This window comes from Penicillium alfredii, assembly GCF_028826965.1.
Source record: "Penicillium alfredii strain IBT 34128 chromosome Unknown utg000009l_segment0_segment0, whole genome shotgun sequence".
In the NCBI taxonomy this organism is placed as follows: Eukaryota; Fungi; Ascomycota; class Eurotiomycetes; order Eurotiales; family Aspergillaceae; genus Penicillium; species Penicillium alfredii.
Genome location: NW_026622706.1, coordinates 1,078,589 through 1,100,960, shown reverse-complemented (window position 1 = coordinate 1,100,960; position 22,372 = coordinate 1,078,589). Strand labels below are relative to the sequence as shown.

Below are 22,372 nucleotides of genomic sequence, written 5' to 3'. Positions count from 1 at the left end.
ATCATGCCCAGGGACAGGTGGGGAGAGGCCACTCAGACGTCATGCTTGGCTTGTTGAGGGACTCGAAAGGCGATTTTCTTTCCGTGATCCCAACGTCCACATGGGTCGGGTGTGTTTGAAACTTGCATGGATTAACTCCTGGAGTGCTATAGAATAGATCCAATCGGTTCTTTTACGGCCAAATTTCTTGAGTGCTGAAATCATGGCTACCTCGTCATGAAGCGATGGGTGGGGCCTCAGGCACAATACCCTGCAAGGCACCGAATGTTCTGCATTTGCCGCAATTTACTTGAGAAGACTATGGCTATGACAGTTTTTTTTTTTTTTTTTTTTTTTTTTTTGCTTGTTTCTTTTCTCTCTACTTCTGTTGTTTCTTTCTTTGTCTTCCCGTGGTCTGTCGGCGAATGCGACCGAATCGTCGCTTCGGCATCGCCGTGCCTCGGTCGGGAAGACTCGACCGGTTCTACTTCGGCGGTTTCATCCCATCCAAGCTCGGAGACTCGGTCCAGGGTGATCAGGCGATTTATACTGGACCGGGGGCTATGGCGTGCCTGGGCGTGGCAACTAGAAATGTGTAGGGCCTTACTGCTTACTGTCTGTCTTTGGCAGGCAGATGGGCGGATGTTGGTTTTTTCCATCCTATTCTTGAGCCAATATGTCAGGGAAAGGTCTCTTATCTCACTGGCCTTGACCTAAATTTGCCTGACTTTCTCTCCTTGCAACAAATCCTGTGGATGAATCGCGACATGGAGAGTCGACGGCCTAACGTGAGGGACAAGTCCTTGGCATGATACTTCGTCTGATTTGGCCCACCAGTTCCCTCTCTCACCGGGTCGCGATTTAGGGCTATAAACAATCACTTTAACTAGTACCAAGAAGCTGAGAGGCTCGGGCGCTTGGAAGCCGAGTTGGGGACCGGCGTATATGTAAAGCCATCGGCGCCCCGAATGTCCACCGGGGGCTATGGGATATTCGACGGGGGAAACACATTTAACTCCGGCGTATATACACACAGAAAATTCGAGAAGAGGTGAGGAACCCCGCAAGCAAACGCGTAACCCACCAATTAAGTAAAAAGGACTGTTCAGTCCTCGTCCATGCAAATGCATCTATGGATAGTGCATAGCATAGGCTCGGAGATGATTGATCATCCGCCATGTGGGATCGTGATCCACTCCGATTCATAAAAATAAAATCCTTGTTGTAGTTGCTCTATGCAGTAGAGCAGTAAGCTTCATAAAATCAGTCCTTGGATGCTGGTGTTCCCCGGCCTTATCGACGGGTATGTAATGAAGTTTGTTGGGTCAGGTTGTTTATAGGTCTATTGAGATCAAGGAGCTTTGTATATATATTTTTGGTAATACTTAAGACCATAGGATTTATTATCAATAACTCTAGACATACATGAAGGGGATCGCTGATGATCAGCTCAACCCCGACATCCCGACTCAACATCGATATGATCTCAACATAGCTCTGATGCATAACTATCGAGGTTCTCCAGTGTGATGGACTCTTGGATACGTGCGTTTCACCCGACCAATCAGAGCGATGCCGTGACAGCCGACGCTTGGGCGTAGCGTGGCTTATGCGCGTGTGCATAAAACGGGCCGCAAACAGTCACCTTTTTTTGCGGGAATCGAATATGGTTGAAAATATGGAAAATAGCTCATGGGGGTCATATATAGCAAAATAATATATTCATTACTTCTTATATCTATTTCCAGTCATATGTGTTAATTCGCAGTCTGATGTCAAGCTTGCGTTGGATGTATGCAAGCTCTGAATAATGTTCCGGCTCGGGACCCGCTTTTATTTTTTTCAATTTTTTTTTCCCCTTTCTATGGAACCCGATAGCACACTTTATGCTAGTTATTCCTCCTGACCCTGCATAACCATCGAGGGCCCCTCTTTGTTATGTGCGATAATCATAAAACCGGCAAAAGTCCGGGCCTAAATCCTGCGTGGACCAAGGAAGAAGAAGAAAAAAAAAAGAGAGAAAATGCACGCCACGAGGGTTTCCCCTCGTGCTCCATCTATATATAATTAGTGTTCATGCTCCCCAGATCCGATCCGCTTGAATTCACCTGCCTTGATTGATATATCTTTTATCCTTAATTATTATTATTCTTTTGGTTATACTTGACCCCCGAATCCGGTCTACACCCTCACCGGTTCTTCCCCGCAAACGGTGTACCCGTGGGAATCATATACAAACATACCCCAGCCCGCAGTGGCTGTCCCTTTGATCATCCTTTGCTGGTTGCCACTATAATACCGAACTGCCTCTTTTGTTGAAATTCCCGCGTCGACTACATCCAACCTGCCCACCATGGCAGACGCAAAGAACCATGTCTCCGAGAGGATCGAAACCTCCGCCCCGACAAAGATCCCCTACTGGCGCTTGGTCTTTGACCAGGGCGTCGTGACGCAAGAAATCCTCGATTTCCCATACCCCGGCTCGGGAACAGACGAGGACCCATACTGCGTAACATGGCTTCCCGACGACCCTCGCAACCCCATGAATTTTAGCGAGGTGAAGAAGTGGACGTTTACTTTGCTGGTGGCCATTGCCACCTTGGCTGTGGCCCTGGTTTCTTCGGCTTATACGGGAGGTGTGCAAGAAATTGAAATGGAATTCCACATTGGGAGCGAAGTTGCCACTCTGGGTGTGTCGCTGTTCGTTCTGGGTTTCGCGGTATGTCTTAGTCTTCTTCATTCAATCGGATTGTTTGGAGGTTGAAAAAAAAAATACTGATATCTTTCTAGATTGGACCACTTCTCTGGGCTCCCCTTAGCGAGCTGTTCGGCCGCCAGATTCTCTTTGCCGTGACCTACTGCGCTCTGACGGCATTCAATGCTGGTAGTGCCGGCGCTCAGAACAGCTGGACACTTATCATCCTTCGTTTCTTCGCCGGATCTTTTGGCTCGTCGCCTTTGACCAACGCCGGTGGTGTCATTGCCGATATGTTCCCCGCCAAGCAGAGAGGTATCGCCATGAGTCTGTTCGCCGCTGCACCTTTCCTCGGACCCGTTCTGGGACCTATCATCGGTGGATTCCTCGGAATGAACGCTGGCTGGCGATGGGTGATGGGTTTCCTCGGTGCCTTCTCTGGTGCTGTCTGGATCATGGGCACTCTGTTGATCCCCGAGACCTACGCACCCGTGCTGCTTCGTCGCCGCGCAGAGAAGCTTTCCAAGCTCTCCGGAAAGATCTACCGGAGCAAGGTTGATATCGATCAGGGCAAAGTGAGCCTCAAGGACTCGTTCAAGGTGGCGCTGTCTCGCCCCTGGATTCTTCTGTTCCGCGAACCTATCGTGTTCCTGCTGTCTCTCTACATGGCTATTGTGTATGGCACTCTGTACATGATGTTTGCAGCGTTCCCCATCGTCTTCCAGGTCGACCGCGGCTGGAACCAGGGTATTGGCGGGCTGGCCTTCTTGGGTATTATGGTTGGCATGTTGGCTGCCGTTGTTTACACGATTTTCGACAACAAGCGATATATCCGGGTCCAGGAGAAGCATCAGGGGTTCGCACCCCCGAAGCCCGTCTGCCGCCCTGCCTCATCGCGTCGATCGCTATCCCCGTTGGTCTCTTCTGGTTCGCGTGGACCAACTACCCCTCGATTCACTTCATGGCTAGTATTGCCGCCGGCGTGCCCTTTGGCTTCGGCATGGTCCTGGTGTTCCTTGGAATCATGAACTACCTGATCGACGCCTACACGATCTTCGCCGCCTCGGTCTTGGCAGCCAACTCCGTGCTGCGGTCGTGCTTTGGTGCCGCATTCCCTCTGTTTACAACCTACATGTACAACAACCTGGGCATCCACTGGGCATCCTCGATCCCCGCGTTCCTGGCACTCGCCTGCGTGCCCTTCCCCTTCCTGTTCTACAAGTACGGCGCCACGATCCGCAAGCGCTGCAAGTTCGCCGCCCAGTCCGACGCCTTCATGCGCAAGATCCAGGAGCAGGTGCAGACGGCTCCCTCCTCGGAGGAAGAGAAGGAGCTCGAGTTCGATCGCACTGAGGCGCCCGCTCCGCATGAGTCTGTCTCCAGTGACTCTGATGTCGACGAGCTGCCCACCCAGCGTATCCGCAGCCATGCCCAGTCTATTGCCTCTACCCGCACCGCCGGCTCTTCGCGCCAGCCCACTTATGATGGCAACCCCTATGACATTGACCGTGTCAACACCCGCGAGTCCTTCAAATAAGGCTCTTGCAATTGTGTCTTTGCTCTTATCCTCGTTTTCTTTCCTGCTCATACCATGCATATCCGTCACATATTGCGACTATAATCATAGTATCTATTGCCCTTTTCTTTCCCCCTTACCACACACAAAAAAAATCCTCACGAGCATTGTCTTTGCATGCGATATATACATGTCCGCTCATGCCCTGTCTGTTTTTTGATACCCCGAAGTGATTTTGCTATGCTGATACCACGTCGGGGACGACCTCATTGATGTATTTACGGATTACTTGCATATATAGATCTGGGTCGGTGTTTGGCTCGAATAATTGATTAATTCTTGAGTGCCTTCTCCAGCATGATTTAGTTGAGTAATTACTGTAATATAGTAATAGATCCAAGGCAACACTTATCGATGTTGAGTGAATTTGTCAGTCGGAGAATCACGGCATTCGCCCTGGCCGACTACCGAGTTCGCTTCGGGCGATTTTAGTCAAATCTCACTCTCAGTCATCTTGAGATTTTCATGTTCATATTTTTGTTTTTACTCTCATTTGCACTCTTCTTCCTTTTCTTTTCTCTCTTTAATAACAAACGCTGACTTGGTCTCTTTTGTCTGAAACTGGCATCCGATCTTGGCGCCTTCTTATCTCCTCACGATCGGATCTGCGATAATCCTCGGCCCATCTTGATCTCCCGCTGCCTTGTGTTCACTGCGCCCGAGTACTCGTGTGTTCTACCCGGCAGGAAAGAAGGATCTTGGATATGGGTCTCTGCCAACATGGACTTGTATCCAAAGCGCCGTACCTGATCCGGCCACGAGCGACAGCCCCTGGTGTCCGATCTCCGCTGCGCCGAGTGCGACAGCCACGCCGATACCAGTCTTCTGACTCCGCGCCGCCCAAATCGTTTGTGGAGAGCAAAGCCGTCGAAGAGGGATCGTCGACTGTGAATACTTCTGCCTCCGCGAATCCTCAGCCAGCCGCTCCGTCTTCCTCACCGCAATCGCCATCGGCCGCAGCTTCGGCTTCGTCCCCCGCCGGGCCATGCAATACTCTCGCCGCAGCCGCCGGGGCAGCGACCACGTCTGCGGCTACTAGATCTGTGACGCGATCTCGGGCGCTGGGCGAGGTCATCAAGGCCGGCCCTGTCGGGCGATTGGGGAGATGGTATACCCGGGTGCAGGACAAGAGGCCGTACGTGACACAAGTGTGCAGCTCGATCATTATCTACTTCTGTGGTGATTTGAGCGCGCAGATGCTGTTTTCGGAGAATAGCGACGACTCCAAGGCACCCGCACAGTCGAAGGACGAGGAAGCGCAGGAGGAGACGGACCATACCTCGGGATATGATCCGTGGAGAACGGTGCGCCACTTGATCGTGGGATCCGGATCGAGTATCCCGACGTACAATTGGTTCATGTTCCTCCACAACAACTTCAACTACGCGTCGCGGTTCCGCTCCATCCTGACCAAGGTCGTTGTGCAGCAGATGTGCTTTACTCCGGTCTTCAACACATACTTCTTTAGCATGCATTCCCTCCTTGCGGGCGCCTCTTTGGAAGAAACCTGGGAGCGGGTTAAGAAGGCTCTCCCTGTCAGTATCACCAACAGCGTCAAGCTGTGGCCTGCTGTTACTGCTTTCAGCTTCATGTATGTGCCGCCGCAGTTCCGGAATGTCTTCTCCGGCTGTATTGCCGTCTGCTGGCAGACGTATCTGTGTTGGCTGAACCAGAAGGCTGCGGGCGAGGTCCAGGCTGCGGAGCTTGCGGCGCAGAATCAAGTCTCGAGCGCGTCGCATGTTGCGCCCAGTGGCAGTCTGATTCCTGCAGCAGGCACTGCATGAAATCGAGGGTTTGACCCGGTCGTTTCGTATAGATTTTAGGGTCAGCATTGTGGCCGTGTTGGGCTTGCTTTGGGTGTTTTTGGGAGCGATGCATTTTCAGGCTGGGCCACGCACTTTCATATAGACCGATAGAATAGAATCCGGCAACTTTCTATTTCATTTGACCATTCAATTATAGATTACTATATGGATTTACAGGCAACTTGTATTTGGGCGTGCATGTCGAGTGCTAGCAAAGTAGCCAATCATCGCGCCGGGATTCCCAACGCAGGTCCCTCATCGCAATGACGCATTTCGCGTCTCGTTCAACAACCCTCCCGATTGCCACACAGGACATGACCTCCCCCATTCGTCGCAGGCATGTCCTGCCCACCGCCATTACAGAGGCCTGAGAAACGCCACTCTAGCGACTACGGCTCCGACTTCACGCCGGACGAAGAGGAGCTTTTGAACGAGCTGCTCACCAAGGCCGACGCCGACGCCGCGGCGCCCTCGACCCCAAACCGAATCTCAACACCCTCAGCGGCGCTGCTGCCGATCGAGGATCCCATTTCGGCACGCGCAGCAGAGACACCCGATCTCGCGTCCCTGCATCCGACGGCTCTTGCGGCGCTCGTTGCGGATATCGAGGATGGCGTCGATGACCCGGTCGGTATTCGGCTGCCTAAGGTGCTGGGCCGGGAGCACCCCCGTTCACCATGGCGGTGCTCGAGCCAGCAGCCGCACTGGAGCCCGGGGCTTGGATGGGGTGGTATGGCGGGGAGGACAGTTCAGAGCGCAGACAACAGGGACCGCTCGGTTGGTATGTGCTTGTGTCTTCTTGATTTACTTGCTTCTCTGTCTGCTTCATATTGTATTATGAGGGTTTGAGTTTCTGAATTGGGCTGACGATCTGATATCCGAAGCGTTTAGTCGAGCACCCGAGTTCTACTGAGGGTAGAGAACGAGAGCGAGAGCGCACTGTTGCGCGGGAGCGCGAGTGGACGCAACAGGATCCGGCCGCGGCAGCGCTAGATTCTCGATCTCCTGTGGAACGCTTTCGGCAACCGCCGAACAAGGCGTTCTCGGTTACAGACCTCGTCTCGCCTGCTTGGTGTGAATTGCAGTACTGGTATACCTTGACCAAGCATGGCAGGAAGAGGAGGACCCCGGCGATGACGAAGGGGAGCGTCGTGCACAAGACCCTCGAGGACGAGATCTATACCACTGTACCCGTGGAGATCACGACCAAGGAGGATGCTTGGGCCCTGAGGATCTGGAATGTGATCCAAGGACTGCGCCTGCTGCGCGAGTACGGCGTCACGCGTGAGCTGGAGGTCTGGGGCGTTGTCGATGGGGAGCTGGTCAATGGGATCATTGATCAGTTGTCTTACGAATGTCCCGATCCCGAGCTCGAGGCAACGGCTGGCCAATACTATGCAGACGCGGCGGCGTCCCGGTTGACATTGCCCGAGTATCAGATGTCCCTGTCGGACTTTTTGCTGTCTTCTGGTCAGGGTGGGAGAAAGCTGTCAGACATTGGGCAACCAGCTCCTGAGGAGGAAGATCTTCCCGGTGATGACGAGTCTGCGACGTTCTATGGCTTGCCACGAGTGTACATGACGGACGTCAAGACCAAAGCCAACCGCACAGTTCCCACTGTCAAGAGCACCTCGTTTAGGCCGACTCTCCTTCAACTACAACTATATTATCATATGCTGAACCGCCTTATCACGAGTGACGATGTCACAATGGAATTGCTCGCATCGCGCTATGACCTGGACCCGACCCGCTCTTTCACCGACGCCTTCATCTCTGAAGTGGGTGAACTGAACGATGAATTTTTCGACACCCTCGCTTCCCAAGAGTTTGACCTCGACAATATCCCTACACCCGATGACGCGCGAAGGGCCTCTAGTGGTCCTGCAGCGGCATCAAGCCCGCCTCCCTCCGCCAGCCAAGACACAGCAAGCATCCTCCTGACCCACAGCAACCTCACCCATCTATGGAGTTTTATGAAAGAACAACTCCGCCTCACATTTCTCCCCCATCTCACCTCTCCGAACTCGACACAAGCTCAGTCTGTTGCACCATCAATCCCATCCCACTCCCAACCGGCCATGCTTGAGCCATACCCCACCCTTCTCTCGCCCGTTCTCACTGCCCGCTACCTGTCCTCTGCCCCTACGGTGGATTTCCACCCCCAACTCCTGGGAAGCCGTTCATTCCTCTTCGACCCTGCCACTATGACGTCCTACCTGACCGACCAGATGGACTGGTGGCGTGGCGAGCGAGATCCTCACGGTGTCGAGGTCATGGACGCGTGGAAATGCCGTGTCTGCGAGTTCCGCGATGAATGTTCCTGGCGCCAGGAGCGCGAGTTGGAGATGGCTCGGCGCAACCGGGGGCGCAGTGCTGGTGCATCGGCAGATGTTTCAACCGTATAGACTTTTCAGCGACTGCATCTACGTTTGTACTCCATAGAATGCGAGTCCTAGGAGAGGTCCGATACTACTTTCTCACCCGTTTAGACAACCAGTTCTTTCTGAATAATACAACAGAATCCGATGTTCTCTCTATCTCAGTAAGGATAACTCCGCACCTCATTCTCCTTATCAACCTCCAACCCAGCAGCCACCTGCTCAGCATGCATGCGATCCAGAAACTCCAGCAAAACATCCTGATACTTCTCCTTCCCCTTATACCGGGACACATCATCCCCCCAACTCCGCACCGCCGACGCCAGTCGTCCAGGCACAAAAGGTTCCTTTACAATCTCAGCAACGGGCTCAAAATATGTTCGAATCGTAAATACCACAGCCCCAGACCGCGGCAACCGCCGCAGCGACTGCCTCTCAGAGCGAAAGAAATGGCTCTCAACCGCCCGGTTCTTCTGCGCCGTATTCCACGAGATCTCCGGCGCGTCCTCGGGCCCGATGCTGTGCGACCATGCCAGGTTATCGTCCACCTGGATGAAGTAGTTGTTGCGCAGCACGGGCTCCTCGGGCCGCAGGCGCCGGAAGAAGTTCGTCATCCCCTTTTCGAGCTTCTCGCGGAATTGTGGCACGTCGCCTGATGTGTGGATTTCTGAGAGCCCCATTCCGAATTTGTCGCTTAGTCGCCAGAATCCCGCCAGCAGGATGCTGCCTGCTAGGAGCTTGTATTCGCCGTTTGGTTGCTCGATCATTATGGCCAGGTCGTCTTGGACTAGTCGCGCTGCGGTGGCCATCGGGTCTTCTGCTAGGGGTTGGTGTTTGATGTTGAATGTTTCGCCTGTGACGCTGTTGGTGAGTCCGGTTGGTGTGGATTGGAACATGCTTGGGTAGCGTTCTGGGAGATAGGCGCAGCTGTTGGTGAATATGGATGAGCTTGGATTCCAGTTTTTGTTGCTTCTGGGCATGTTTTGCCAGCAAACTTACAGTTCTTCCAGGAGCTCCATCGCCCCGTCCATCGCTTCCGGTGCCGTCCTGCAGCATTTATCGCCGCGTTCTTGGATCCGTCGTGCTTTATCCGCATGGTACTTGAGATAGTGATTATCGAGTTCTGATATGACCGTCATTCGCGGAGTGTCAGCGTGTATAGACTCCAACCACTAGGGCTCATACTTCATACCAATCCACTCATCCCATTTCATGCTCCTCAACCCCATGGTCACAAAGTATTTCCTGCTTTAGTGAGAAACACATACGTACACCCCAGATACATGAAGCTAAAGGGGGTTGGACTCACGGGCCATATCGAAACGGCCGATAGGGAATCGGCTTGGTGGAGTGGACATTCCAGTCTGGGTATGGAGGCGCTGGGGGTCGCTTGAAATCAGATGGAGTCCATTCTATCCACCATCAATTAGCTAGGAATCGTGATTGTCTTTACTTCCTGGTAACTGGCACTTACCACCCGGATTTCGGGTCACTTTGGTTCGCACGCCCGGCCGTGCGACGGGTCTCTTTTTCTCTAGATCTGGGGTTAAGGGTCGCGGTGCCTTGCTGCTGGTAAAGAGCGTCCATCTTGGCGAGACCCAGATCCATAGAAATGCACAGAGGCTGAGAAGGAGAAGAAAGGAGCCCGCGGCTTTTATTGTTGTTGGGGTAGATGATCGAATGATCTCTTGGAGAGACTCTGCGACCAGCATGATCAAGAGCTATATTGCAAATGTGTGGTGACAAGGATCTGCTGTTGTGCTTCTGTAGGTCTCATGAGAAGTGGCAGCCTTGAGTATATCAGATGAATAGGGCCGATTTGCCATGAATGTATATTACGGAGAAAGAAAGAAAGAATTATCAAGATAATCCGACAGCGCAGAAATCCTCTCTGGGGACCTGCCGTTCTGGTTAAGTCGATGCGAGGTCTACATCGGTCATCAACCAGTGCTATACCGCTTTGCAGGCGAATGTCGAGGGGGGAGGGTTTGAGCGGGGGATGAAAAAGAAAGGTGACATACTCCGCGTCTGTTTCGAGCCGTTGGATCCGCGTCTGCATGCGCTGAGAGCAAATGAGCGCAGAGGATATACAGCTGGAGAAGCACAGCTTATCAGTGGATCTTTTGTCCTGTTCGGGTAAAGTGACACCATGGATATACAAAGATGCCAAGGGATTTGGGCTCGATGATGAATTCCTTTTTTGATTTTATTTAGAATGAAAGTAGAAGAGTCCCCCCATTTCTCTTTTCCACGCCACGCGTTCCATATTTTATACAGCGGCGTGGCGTTGCAGCAGACAATACTGGCCCCAGGTTCGTCGGAAGCGCTCAGGGATGAATGGCAAATCAGGGATCCAGATCAGCCGGCCCAAAAGGCTTGTCTGTGATGCATCGAGAAAGCGCTCGCATTTAAGAGGTTCCCACTGCGACTCGTCCAAGACATAGTGAGGCTCCAGCTCGGTGGCTTCGCGGCCGGGGAAGTACGAGTCGACGAGGAACGAACATTGAGCAAGATCCACCTGCGGTTTTTCAAATCAGCATCTGGCCGTGGTAGATTGATAAATTATAGGGGCCTGCACTCACGTATTTGTTGGGATCCTCAACGTTGACATCGTTCATGCCCGACGGAATCTGCGAGGCGCCGTCCAGACGAGCACGATAGCTGGCCGCATCGGGAAACTCGCCCGGCAGCAGTCCTCGGAATTCACTTCGAATGAACTTGGCCCGCATCTCGTGTGGCAGGAAGTAACTTGACGGGAAGCGATACCACTCCTTGCCGAAGCAGACTGACTCCCCGGCTAGGGCAACTTCTGCGGTCTGCAGCGGCTCTAAGACCTTCAGTGGAGCGTTGTACGCCGTCACCATACCGAGAGTGCGCAGCATGCCGACATTGATGGCGACCAGAATGATCGGCATAACGGCGACGAGCTTCAGTTTGGTCGGTACACGCCCAATGAACTCTTTGGGGTTGCTCGACCCGATATACGATAAAACTAGGTGGAATGCGAGGGCCGCATCCAGTGCAAGGAAGGGATATGCTGGGTACATGAACCGTTCCTCTTTGTGCGGTTGGGCTGTGAAGATGCCAAACCATAGGTAGAAAGGCGTGACCAGGGTGATGGAGCGTAGCAGTGTCTGAATCGACGTGGTTTGCGATCGGAAGAGCCCCTGGAGGAGCAAGAGTGGCGCGGATATTATGGCAAAGACAAACCAGACGTTGAAGTTCAACAGCAGGTTTCGCACGTAGAAAGTCCACGGCTCGGTTCCAAAGATCTCGGGTCCTTTGCCCTGCTCGCCGAATATGTTGTATGCAACAATGTTCCAAGGAACGAGGACAATTTTTTGGAAGCAAGCGTAATCCACGGCCACTTCGAGCCCCTGTCATATACCTTAGCAAATGTATCAAAACTCCATGTACTCCAAGCACCTACCAAGATAACTAGACATCTCGCCACCCCATCAAAGATGTAACACAGAACCGAGCTCATGGATCCAGAGAGGAAGCCAAGGATGAGCTCTTCAGCCAAAAGGGGAACAATGAGAGCACCGGCAAATGGCCACCCGACGATGGCACCCAGCCCGAACCACATGATTCCCTGGGCAGTCTTTTGCCCGCCCCTCGAGTCCAAGAAAGCAGCGAGACCCAACATATTCATATACATGGTGAAGGTCGAGGGTAGAAAGGCGGTCGAAGCATGGAACATGCCCGGGCTGAATGCCACAATCATCAAAAACAACAGACCGATGCGGGGGCTGAGCGTTCGGCAGATGGCCGCGTACAACCTGGTCTGGCAGGCGGCGCACACAAAGGCGAGGAAAAATCGAATGACATAGAACTCGGCTGTCTTGCTGTTGACAGCCAGTGACCCTAGCTTACCCACGGCCGCATGTAGCGAGACGTAAAGCCAGCTTCGGATCGAATACACGGGTGAGTATTCCCATGTCTGCAGCCCATATCCATGTTGGAGATAGTGTGCCGGTTCCCAGAAGTTAAACACCTCATCGCAATCCTGGATCGGGGCGAACAATGCCGCAAGGCCATTGGAAATCAGACACAAATACAGTGTGGTATTGAGCGGGAGGTAAAACGGCGGCGGCGGGGGGCTATGCAAGCAACTGTCAGCTACGCCTATAGTTTCAATCGAGTGTTAACATACCGTGGTTTTGTTCTTGGGGCATGGGCAGCCCCAGGATTCTGATCATTTCCAGTCATTGTGGAAAGGGTGCAACGAGCAGAGAGGGAGGCAGAGAGGGAGCTCCGATAACCGATAACGCGGATGCGGCGACCGCCCGGCAGATCCACAAAAAAAGTTCCCGCGACTTTTTTGTCCGAGTTCGTCGCAACTTTCTTGTTCCATGCTTCATGTTGGATTTTCCCTTGCAGATCCAAGATGAGTGACTCCCAGGTTCCACCGACCGAGTCTGTTGTCGCCAGTGACGGCCCTCACTCGAACCAGCCTACAACGATCGATACGCCACCCGTCGCAGCGACTCCGGACGAGGGCAGTAATTTTTACAACACTCCCTTGGCTGCAGGAACACCGTCTATTCAAGCAGACAGTCAAAAGGATGCCGCGACAAACAGCATGATCAAAGCCCCTGATTCCTCGGAACCTGCTCCCATGATTCCCGGACTAAACCTTGTCAACGACCCCAATGACCCGCAGTCTATGAGCAACCAACCACCCCCAGAATCAACGACGGCCGCAGTAAAACAAGAACAAGAAGAGCCTGAAACCAAGCAGGAATTGAACGAGCCAGAGATCCAGCAGGAATCAAGCGAATCAGCGATGAAAGAAGAACCCCGAACCGCAATTCAGCAGGAGCCAGAAGAAAATTTGCAGGTCAACAATGAACCAACCTCGGCCCCTAGTGACATTATGGAAGTCGACCAAGCTCCAGAAATTGGCAACACGGAAAATGCACCTGACCAGGGCGCGGAAGCACTGGAGAACGAGGAAGAAGGGGAGCACCCGGAGTGGGAGGTCGACTCTTCTCCGTACGAATCCTCCTCGGACAGCTCTACGTCTACGGATTCAGATGACAGCGATGATGAAGATTACCCCATGCTCAGCCCGGAAGAACAGGCACGGATCCTCATGCAGGCGGAGGCTGGATCTGATGATGAGGGAGAGGGCAAAGGCAAATCGAATGGACACGTTCGATCGACCAATGAGGTTGCGGAAGAAGTCCCGCCAATTCCTGACGTTGAAGTTACCCCCGATATGAAAATCGTGTTCCTAGGGAAGATCCAGACGGTTGTCGACAACGCCCTCCTCATCGAGGCCAACACCTCTGGAGAGTACCAAGTTCTTGAATCAGGCTCGTTGCTGTGCCGCGATGATCGCAAACTTGTGGGTGTAGTGTCTGAAACGCTCGGCCGAGTCGAAAACCCCTTGTATACGGTCATGTACGCGTCTGCCTCCGAAATACAGGAACGGGGCTTGTACAAGGGCATGGATATCTTTTATGTCGAGGCACACTCTACTTTCGTGTTCACTCAGCCGCTCAAGGGCATGAAGGGAAGCGATGCTTCGAATTTCCATGACGAGGAGGTCGCCGAGGAGGAAGCCGAGTTCTCAGACGATGAGGCAGAGGCCGAATACAAGCGCAGACTGAAACAGAAACGGCAAGACAAAAAAGAAGCCAGAGATGGCCCTGCAAGAGGAAAGAAAGGACCCCCGGGGCCATCAAAGCTGAGCCACACTGGACTCAACTACGACGATGGAGCCGAGGATGGCTACACGCCCCTTGCTCGTCCCAAGAATCTCCACGAAATCATGGGTACTCACGAGGCTCCGGTCGAAGGAAACGAGCGTGGATCTAACTTCCGTGGTGGCAGAGGCCGTGGCCGAGGCTCTGACCGTGGCCGCGGCCGCGGTAGGGGTGGTGGCGGCAGAGGAGGATGGGATCGTGACCAGGACCGTCGTCCCCCGCAGAGCGGCGGCTCGCATTATGGACCACCGGCCACGAATCCCCAGGCCTCGGGCTATGGCCAACCGGCGTACCCTCAGCACCAACAGCCTGCCTACGGTATGCCCCAGCCATTCGCCGGGTATGCACCGTATGCGCAGCAGCAACAGACACCCCAGCCGCAATTCGCTCAAGGCGCTGCTCCAGCTCAATTCCCCTTCCAGTTTCCCTTCCCCCAGGCCTTCCAACAACCGAATCCTTTCCAACCAGTCCCGGCGGGTGCTCACGTCAATCCTCTTTTCTTGGCTGCATTGCAACAGCAGCAGCAGCAACAATACCAGCAGCCGCAATCGGTGCCTTCCCAGGCTCAGCCGCAAAATCCGGCCATGAACTTTGATCAAGTCAAAGCTCAGTTGGATCTTTTGCGGAGCCTCAGCAACGGAAACCAAGGGCCGCCTCCTACTTGATATATTTCCTGGTTTTGTTCATTTGCTGGTCGTGTTTTGACCTGAACTATTTGCATTTGAAGCGGGTTTTGTGTCTTTATGGATGGGTTCAACTAAAAGTTTAGGGTGCGATTGCGATATTTTTAAGCCGAGTCGCTGTAAAGGATAGAGTACATATTGCATTAATTGCATCAAGGTGTATGAATCACACTGGCTGTAAGAAAGAAAACTCCACTTAGCATCACCGGGGTCTATCGATGAACCTCGACTTAGAACTCGGCTGGCTTGGCGCTCTTTGCCAGAGTCCAGAAATTCTCCATCTTCGACCGGGACAAAGCATCTTTAGCTGCTGCGTCGGTCTCGCAGACTCGGGCACCCAGCCACCTCTTGAAAGCGCGAGCCTTGGCCTGGCCTTCCCAGAGCAGAGTGCATGAGTTGTGGGTAAAGTCTCGTAGCTCTCCTTGCTCATTTTCCGTGGATAACCACGATACCTGAGGTTCGCGGCTGGCTTCGGCCGCCGTGTCGGGGCCAGGATTCTCGGTCCAGTTGATGCGGTTGAGCATCAGCTTTCGGTAGTTGTTGATCGAATGCTTGCCGCCCTCGACGATCACCAAGTTGAATTTGGGATGCATGACGCAGATTCCCGTTAAAGCATTCTGCTCTGCATTTTTGCTGACTTTGAAGCGGTTTCGACCACTCGCAAGACTGTCGACTCGATAGACTGACAGATGAATGCCCAGCGCGGCATCCTTCTCCTGCTGAGACACCAGTTTCTCGCGTCGCTGGTCTTTGGTCAATTTGCGTTCCTCGTTCATGACCTCGTGATTCTCCCGACGGTCTGCGATCTCCCTGGTCACTCGGGCCTCCACAGCCGTGGGGTCCTTGACCGCTTGCTCGCCAAGAACCCGCATGAGATTGGATTTCTTGACCTTTGGAGGCGGGGCCGGTTCGAGACCCAGCCTGATCTTTGCTTGCTGTTCCTTCAGGTCCGCCATTCTTCGCTGCCGGCGAATCTTGGCCTGCTCCTTTGGTGTGAGGTACATGGGTTTCTGCTCGGGAAGCTGTTTTTCCTGCGGAGGATCGAGGAGAATAGGGTGCTGAATATAGTGGGTCACGATGGAGTCGGGCGTATCAATTTTGAGATTTTGCTGGTCGTCAATTGCAGAGTATTCGCTGCCGTTGACCAGTCCCTCGTCCCACCATTCCACACCCGGGGGAGCAGGAACCAAGAATGCCTTCTCCACATCCAAATCCTCATCAATACCAGCCTGTCTTGCCCTCTCTGCGATTCGTTTCTTCATAGCTTCCAACTGCGCTTGCCTGCGCAGGGCCGCAGCCTGCTGAATATATTTGCCCTTCTGGTTGAAGATAAGCCCTCGGGAATGTCGCGGCTTGGCTATTGTTGCTTTAGGGCCGAGACTCGGGTCAAAATAGGGGTTGTTCTTGATCTCCTCAATTGACGGGCCGGACAAATCAAGCCGCGCTCGATCGTCACGCTGAAACGCGGAGTCGCCGCGCCTATTCCCGGCCTTGGGATGCTGCCGTCCCTTACCACCACGGAAATCTGGTGTGGTGTCTGACAGCAATGCGGGATGCAGACCAACGTCCAGGCCACCGCGAGCCTTGGATAACCCATCATCGTCGAGCGCCGGTGGTTGGTAGGAAGGTGCAGGAGCGTTGGTTCGTTGCTGAGAGGCAGCGCCTGCTTTGCCCGTCGCCGCTGCGACTCTAGCTTTCATCTGTTCCAATCTTGACATCGCAGGGCTGGAAGCTGGCGGCGTAGGACTGGAGCTTGAATCTGTCGGTGGCACTGTCGGTGTCGCGCCGCCGCGCGCAGCTTGAAGGCGAGCGCGCACAGCTTCTGCCTTAGCCTTCGCCTCGGCTACCATCTTGTCGATATCGACCTTTCCTGACGCCACGCCTCCCTGGCCTGGTAATGGAGAAACATTGTTCGACCGGGTCCGTTTCTGCGAGTTGTTGTCTTCCTCCTCAGGGTGAGGCCGCTTCAGCCCGCTACCCGACACGTCTGTCATGGCGATAAAAAGTCTTCTCTCACTCCACCGTCTCCCACTTGGCCGACCGGGAAGTCGATGACACGAGATATGAGCGTGTTGCCAGAGACGAGAAGAAGTGACGGACGATCGTGGAGATGAACCCAAAATGGGGTGGGCGGTGGGTTTTGGCAGAAAAAAAAAGATGGTCGAAAAAGTTTCGCTCTTCCGCAAGACAAGAACTCGGAGCTTCGTTTTTGCTTGCACCGCCAGCGTCTTCTGTCGCTCGAGGAGCTGCAGAATACAATGGTGAACTTCGCACGCCCTGTAGCCTCGACTATCTCCGGGGTCGACTTCAACGTCTACTCCGAGGAAGAGATTAAAGCTCTCTCGGTCAAAAGAATTCACAATACTCCGACCTTGGATTCGTTCAACAACCCGGTCCCCGGTGGTCTTTATGATCCTGCGCTGGGCGCATGGGGAGACCATGTGTAAGTTTGATTTGATTTTTGCTCCTAGATTTGCGCTCCATATCTGACGGGAAGCAATCCATGTTCAGGTGTACTACATGTCGCTTGAACTCTTGGTCGTGCACCGGCCATCCCGGGCACATTGAACTCCCAGTACCCCTCTATAACGTCACCTTCTTCGACCATATTTTCCGTCTTCTTCGAGCACAATGTGTCTACTGTCATCGTCTGCAGATGTCTCGTACCCAGGTCAATTTGTACTCGTGCAAGTTGCGCCTCTTGCAATACGGCTTGGTCGACGAAGTGGCAGCAGTAGATGCGATTGGATCTTCAAAGGGTGCTAAATCGAAGGGGTCGAAGGGGAAAGATGACTCTGGCGACGAAGAAGAGGAGGACGATGAAGACATCATGGAAAAACGCAATTCATATGTCACCCGGCGCATCCGAGAAGCCAAAAAGGATGGCAAGCTGGATGGGCTGATGGCTGGCGCAAAGAATCCAATTGCCGCAGAATATCGTCGAGAGTTGATCAGGAACTTTCTCAAAGACATCACCAGCCACAGGAAATGCGCCAACTGCAGCGGGTATGTTCCTCGACGCTTTAGAATCTTTACCTGTCCTTTTCACTAACAATGCGATACAGAATTTCCCCATCGTATAAAAAAGATCGCTACAGCAAGTTTTTCCGGAAGCCGTTACCCGAGAAGGCAAGACTTGCGATGTTGCAAGGTGGATTCCAAGCACCAAATGCGATGGTTATGCTGCAACAGGAAAGGAAGCATAATTCCAAGCAAAATGGTGCTCAGGCAAACGGAATTTCTGATACCGGTAGCGTTGTTTCCGAAGTACATGGCGCCGAAGAAGAGATTCGTCGGGGTGCCGCTGTCACCAAGCAGGCGGGCCCACAAGGTGAGACAGGTCAGGAGTTCATGTCTTCTTCAGAGGTCTACAGCGCCCTGCGGCTTCTATTCCAAAAGGATGGCGAGGTCCTCCAGCTCGTATATAACTCGCGGCCCGTGCCGAAAGGAGTGACAGTGGTGACAGCCGACATGTTTTTTATCAAGAGCATTCTCGTTCCGCCAAACAAATACCGCCCCGCTGCCGCACAAGGCCCTGGCGAGATCATGGAGGCACAGCAGAACACCCCGTTCAACTCTATCTTGAAGCAATGTGACAACATCAACCAAATCAGCAAGGAGATCCAGAACCAGGAGGAGCAAAGTCTTGCTCGGGTGCGGAATTACAGTGATCTACTTCAGGCAATCGTCTCGCTTCAGGACATGGCTAACGGGTTGATTGACCGTGACCGAACCAGTCTTACTGGATCGGCTGCCCTGTCAGCACCTAACGGCATCAAGCAGATTTTGGAGAAGAAAGAAGGGTTGTTCCGTAAGAACATGATGGGAAAGCGAGTTAACTTTGCTGCCCGAAGTGTCATTTCTCCTGACCCGAACATTGAGACTAATGAGATTGGTGTGCCCCTTGTGTTTGCGAAGAGGTTGACGTTCCCAGAACCTGTGACAAATCACAATTTCTGGGAACTGAAAGAGGCTGTGATCAATGGACCGGACAGGTATCCTGGTGCCTCTTCGATCGAGAACGAAAATGGCCAAGTCATCAACCTCAAGTTCAAGAGCTTGGACGAGCGGACTGCACTGGCAAACCAACTGCTTGCTCCATCGAACTGGCGGATGAAGGGCTCACGAAACAAGAAGGTCTACCGCCATCTCACCACGGGTGATTATGTCCTGATGAACCGTCAGCCGACTCTCCACAAGCCATCCATCATGGGTCATAAGGCTCGCGTGCTCCCCAATGAAAGGACCATTCGAATGCACTACGCCAACTGTAACACCTACAACGCGGATTTTGATGGTGACGAGATGAACATGCACTTCCCCCAGAATGAACTTGCTCAGGCAGAAGCCCGGATGTTGGCAGACGCCGATCACCAGTATCTTGTTGCCACATCCGGCAAACCCCTGAGAGGTTTGATTCAGGACCATATTTCCATGGGAACATGGTTCACATGCCGCGACAGCTTTTTCGACGAGGAAGACTATCACCAGCTGCTGTACAGCTGCTTGAGACCGGAGAACTCACACATTGTCACTGATCGAATCCAACTTGTGGAGCCCGCAGTGCTCAAGCCGAGATACATGTGGACCGGAAAGCAGGTGATCACGACAATCCTCAAGAACATCAAGCCCCAAGAACGCGCGGGTATCACTCTTAAGAGCAAGTCCTCTACCCCGGGTGACCGATGGGGCAAGGGCAATGAGGAAGGAGAGGTCATCTTTAAGGATGGGGAGTTCCTGTGCGGTATTCTTGACAAAAAGCAGCTTGGTCCGACTGCTGGAGGTCTCATTGATTCAATTCACGAGATCTACGGCTATGCTACTGCTGGAAAGCTGATTGGTGTTCTTGGACGACTCCTCACTCGGTTCTTGAACATGCGGGCATTCACCTGTGGTATCGATGATCTCCGATTGACCAAGGAAGGTGACCGCATCCGCAAGGAGAAGCTGAGCACGGCCGCGAACATGGGCCGAGAAGTCGCTCTGAAGTACGTGACACTGGACCAGACCACAGTGCCTGACCAGGATGCCGAGTTGAACCGGCGATTGGAAGAGGTGCTTCGCGAAGACGAGAAGCAAAGTGGTCTTGATAGTGTCTCAAACGCCAGGTCTGCGAAATTGTCCTCCGAAATCACCGGGGCCTGTCTTCCTGCCGGTCTTGCCAAGCCCTTCCCCTGGAACCAGATGCAGTCGATGACGATATCTGGAGCCAAGGGTTCAGGTGTCAACGCCAACCTGATCTCTTGCAACCTGGGCCAACAGGTTTTGGAAGGTCGTCGTGTGCCGGTCATGATCAGCGGCAAAACTTTGCCATCATTCCGAGCCTATGAAACTCACCCCATGGCTGGTGGCTATGTCTGCGGTCGTTTCTTGACTGGAATCAAGCCCCAGGAATACTATTTCCACGCCATGGCTGGCCGTGAAGGTCTGATTGATACTGCAGTTAAGACCTCGCGTTCCGGTTATCTGCAGCGTTGCTTGATTAAGGGTATGGAAGGGTTGAGAGCCGAATATGATTCATCTGTGCGTGAGGCATCCGATGGCTCCATTGTCCAGTTCTTGTACGGAGAGGACGGTTTGGACATCACCAAGCAGGTTCACCTTAACGACTTCGACTTCCTCGCCCAGAACTACCGTTCGATCTCGAAGCAGGTCAAATCCGACGATTTCCACAGGTTGGAAAAGAAAGAGGTTACCAACTGGCACAAGGATGCGATGAAGGCGGTCCGCAAGACCGGAAAGTTCGACGCGATGGACCCGGTTCTGTCGCTTTACCACCCTGGAGGTAACCTGGGTAGTACCTCCGAGACATTTGCTCGGGCACTTAAGAAGGTATGGACACATCCATGTTTGTCTCGTGGCGATGGCATGGAATGCTAATAAGCTTTCATTTTAGTATACGGACAGCAACCCGTCTAATAGCTTGTCAGACAAGAAGAAGAACATCCAGGCTGAACTTGGCAAGAAAACATTCGATATCCTGATGAACATGAAATATCTGAAGTCTATCATCGATCCCGGCGAGGCAGTTGGAATCATGGCCGGTCAGTCTGTTGGAGAACCGTCGACGCAGATGACTTTGAACACCTTCCACTTGGCTGGTCACTCCGCAAAGAACGTGACGCTGGGTATTCCTCGACTGCGTGAAATTGTCATGACTGCAAGTGCTTCAATCATGACGCCCACCATGACACTGCTTTTGAACGAGGAGATCCCCAAGGATCACGCAGAACAGTTCGCTAAGGGCATCAGCAAGCTGAGCATTGCCGAAGTTGTGGACAAGGTGCAAGTTAGGGAACGAATTGCCCCAGGCATTGCCTACTCGACGGCCAAGATCTACGATATTGAGGTGAACTTCTTCCCCGCTGAGGAATACACCAAGGAATATGCCATCCAGATCAAGGATGTCCAGAATGCCCTGCAGACCAAGCTCATTCCTCGGTTGGTCAAGCTCACCCGGGTAGAGCTCAAGAAGCGCCAGGAGGACAAGAAGGGAAGCAAGTCTTCGGTTGCCCGGCCGGAAATTGGTGTCTCGGTCGGCAGAGTCGCAGAGGCTCCCCGAGGCGCCGACGCGGAGGCCGAACCGGCCGACGATGACAACGAAGATGACGAGGATGATGCCAAGCGAGCTCGCGGTAACCAGAACCGGAGCAACCAAGTCTCTTATGAAGGGCCCGATGACGACGAGCAAGCCATCATTAGGCGGCAGGACTCTCCCGAGGTGGAGGATGATGACCTCGAGATGGGCCAGTCTGGCAGCGCGACTCGCGACGTAGAAATGGAGGACGGTGATTCCGAGAGTGACTCGGATGACGAGGGTGCTCAGGACGTCAAGCTCCGCGAGGAAGACGTCAAGGGCAAGTTCTCCGAAATCACCAAGTTCAAGTTCGACCCCAAGAAGGGCACCTCGTGCACCATCCAGCTGCAGTACGACATCGAGACCCCCAAGCTCCTGCTTCTGCCTCTGGTGGAATCGGCTGTCCGCTCGGCTGTCATTCAGTCCATCCCAGGAATTGGCAACTGCGTTTTCGTTGAGGCGGACGAGCTGAAGGGCGAACCTGCGAACGTGATCACCGAAGGTGTCAACCTGCTTGCCATGCGTGACTACCAAGACATCATCAAGCCGCACTCGCTCTACACCAACTCCATCCACGACATGCTCCACCTGTACGGTGTCGAAGCCGCCCGCGCTACCATCATCAGTGAAATGGACGCCGTCTTCAAGGGTCACAGTATCTCCGTGGACAACCGCCACTTGAACCTGATCGGTGACGTGATGACACAATCCGGTGGGTTCAAGGCTTTCAGTCGTAACGGCCTGATCAAGGACTCGACGTCGCCATTCGCCCGTGCCAGTTTTGAGACCACCGTTGGCGCCCTGAAGGACACGGTGCTCGAGCGAGGCCTGGATAACCTCAAGAGTCCCAGTAGTCGCATCGTCGTGGGCCGCACGGGTACCGTTGGAACCGGCGCCTTCGATGTTCTGGCTCCTGTAGCATAGTTGCTGTCTGGATGGAGTTTGATTTCTTTTGCACTGCTCTT

General features: G+C 53.4%; 8 protein-coding genes across 8 annotated transcripts; 5 read left to right on the top strand and 3 right to left on the bottom strand.

Annotated features, from left to right (window-relative positions):
* Window positions 1-2,332: 2,332 nt before the first annotated feature.
* On the top strand, window positions 2,333-4,211 carry NUU61_006331 (MFS transporter; the record flags this gene model as incomplete). The annotated part of the gene is made up of 3 exons (XM_056656859.1): window positions 2,333-2,698; window positions 2,770-3,445; window positions 3,517-4,211. 3 exons carry the CDS (start codon window positions 2,333-2,335, stop codon window positions 4,209-4,211), a joined length of 1,737 nt encoding a protein of 578 aa, XP_056509659.1.
* Window positions 4,212-4,954: 743 nt separating this feature from the next.
* NUU61_006330 (Mpv17/PMP22 family protein) lies at window positions 4,955-6,034 on the top strand (the record flags this gene model as incomplete). Its single annotated transcript, XM_056656858.1, has 1 exon — window positions 4,955-6,034. The coding sequence occupies one exon, from the start codon at window positions 4,955-4,957 to the stop codon at window positions 6,032-6,034; it is 1,080 nt and encodes a 359-aa protein (XP_056509658.1).
* Window positions 6,035-6,394: 360 nt separating this feature from the next.
* Window positions 6,395-8,460, top strand: NUU61_006329 (exonuclease V; the record flags this gene model as incomplete). Its single annotated transcript, XM_056656857.1, has 2 exons — window positions 6,395-6,836; window positions 6,947-8,460. 2 exons carry the CDS (start codon window positions 6,395-6,397, stop codon window positions 8,458-8,460), a joined length of 1,956 nt encoding a protein of 651 aa, XP_056509657.1.
* A 134-nt stretch (window positions 8,461-8,594) lies between these two features.
* Window positions 8,595-10,145, bottom strand: NUU61_006328 (heme-dependent oxidative N-demethylase family protein; the record flags this gene model as incomplete). Its single annotated transcript, XM_056656856.1, has 5 exons — window positions 8,595-9,381; window positions 9,433-9,556; window positions 9,626-9,678; window positions 9,743-9,845; window positions 9,908-10,145. The coding sequence occupies 5 exons, from the start codon at window positions 10,143-10,145 to the stop codon at window positions 8,595-8,597; spliced, it is 1,305 nt and encodes a 434-aa protein (XP_056509656.1).
* A 557-nt stretch (window positions 10,146-10,702) lies between these two features.
* NUU61_006327 (dolichyl-P-Man:Man(6)GlcNAc(2)-PP-dolichol alpha-1,2-mannosyltransferase) lies at window positions 10,703-12,645 on the bottom strand (the record flags this gene model as incomplete). Its single annotated transcript, XM_056656855.1, has 4 exons — window positions 10,703-10,951; window positions 11,016-11,810; window positions 11,864-12,536; window positions 12,590-12,645. The coding sequence occupies 4 exons, from the start codon at window positions 12,643-12,645 to the stop codon at window positions 10,703-10,705; spliced, it is 1,773 nt and encodes a 590-aa protein (XP_056509655.1).
* Window positions 12,646-12,823: 178 nt separating this feature from the next.
* NUU61_006326 (RNA-binding snoRNP assembly protein NAF1) lies at window positions 12,824-14,812 on the top strand (the record flags this gene model as incomplete). The annotated part of the gene is made up of 1 exon (XM_056656854.1): window positions 12,824-14,812. The coding sequence occupies one exon, from the start codon at window positions 12,824-12,826 to the stop codon at window positions 14,810-14,812; it is 1,989 nt and encodes a 662-aa protein (XP_056509654.1).
* A 248-nt stretch (window positions 14,813-15,060) lies between these two features.
* NUU61_006325 (U4/U6-U5 snRNP complex subunit PRP3) lies at window positions 15,061-16,824 on the bottom strand (the record flags this gene model as incomplete). Its single annotated transcript, XM_056656853.1, has 1 exon — window positions 15,061-16,824. One exon carries the CDS (start codon window positions 16,822-16,824, stop codon window positions 15,061-15,063), a length of 1,764 nt encoding a protein of 587 aa, XP_056509653.1.
* Window positions 16,825-17,088: 264 nt separating this feature from the next.
* On the top strand, window positions 17,089-22,331 carry NUU61_006324 (DNA-directed RNA polymerase I core subunit RPA190; the record flags this gene model as incomplete). The annotated part of the gene is made up of 4 exons (XM_056656852.1): window positions 17,089-17,273; window positions 17,342-17,836; window positions 17,896-20,662; window positions 20,727-22,331. The coding sequence occupies 4 exons, from the start codon at window positions 17,089-17,091 to the stop codon at window positions 22,329-22,331; spliced, it is 5,052 nt and encodes a 1,683-aa protein (XP_056509652.1).
* Between the last annotated feature and the right edge of the window lie 41 nt (window positions 22,332-22,372).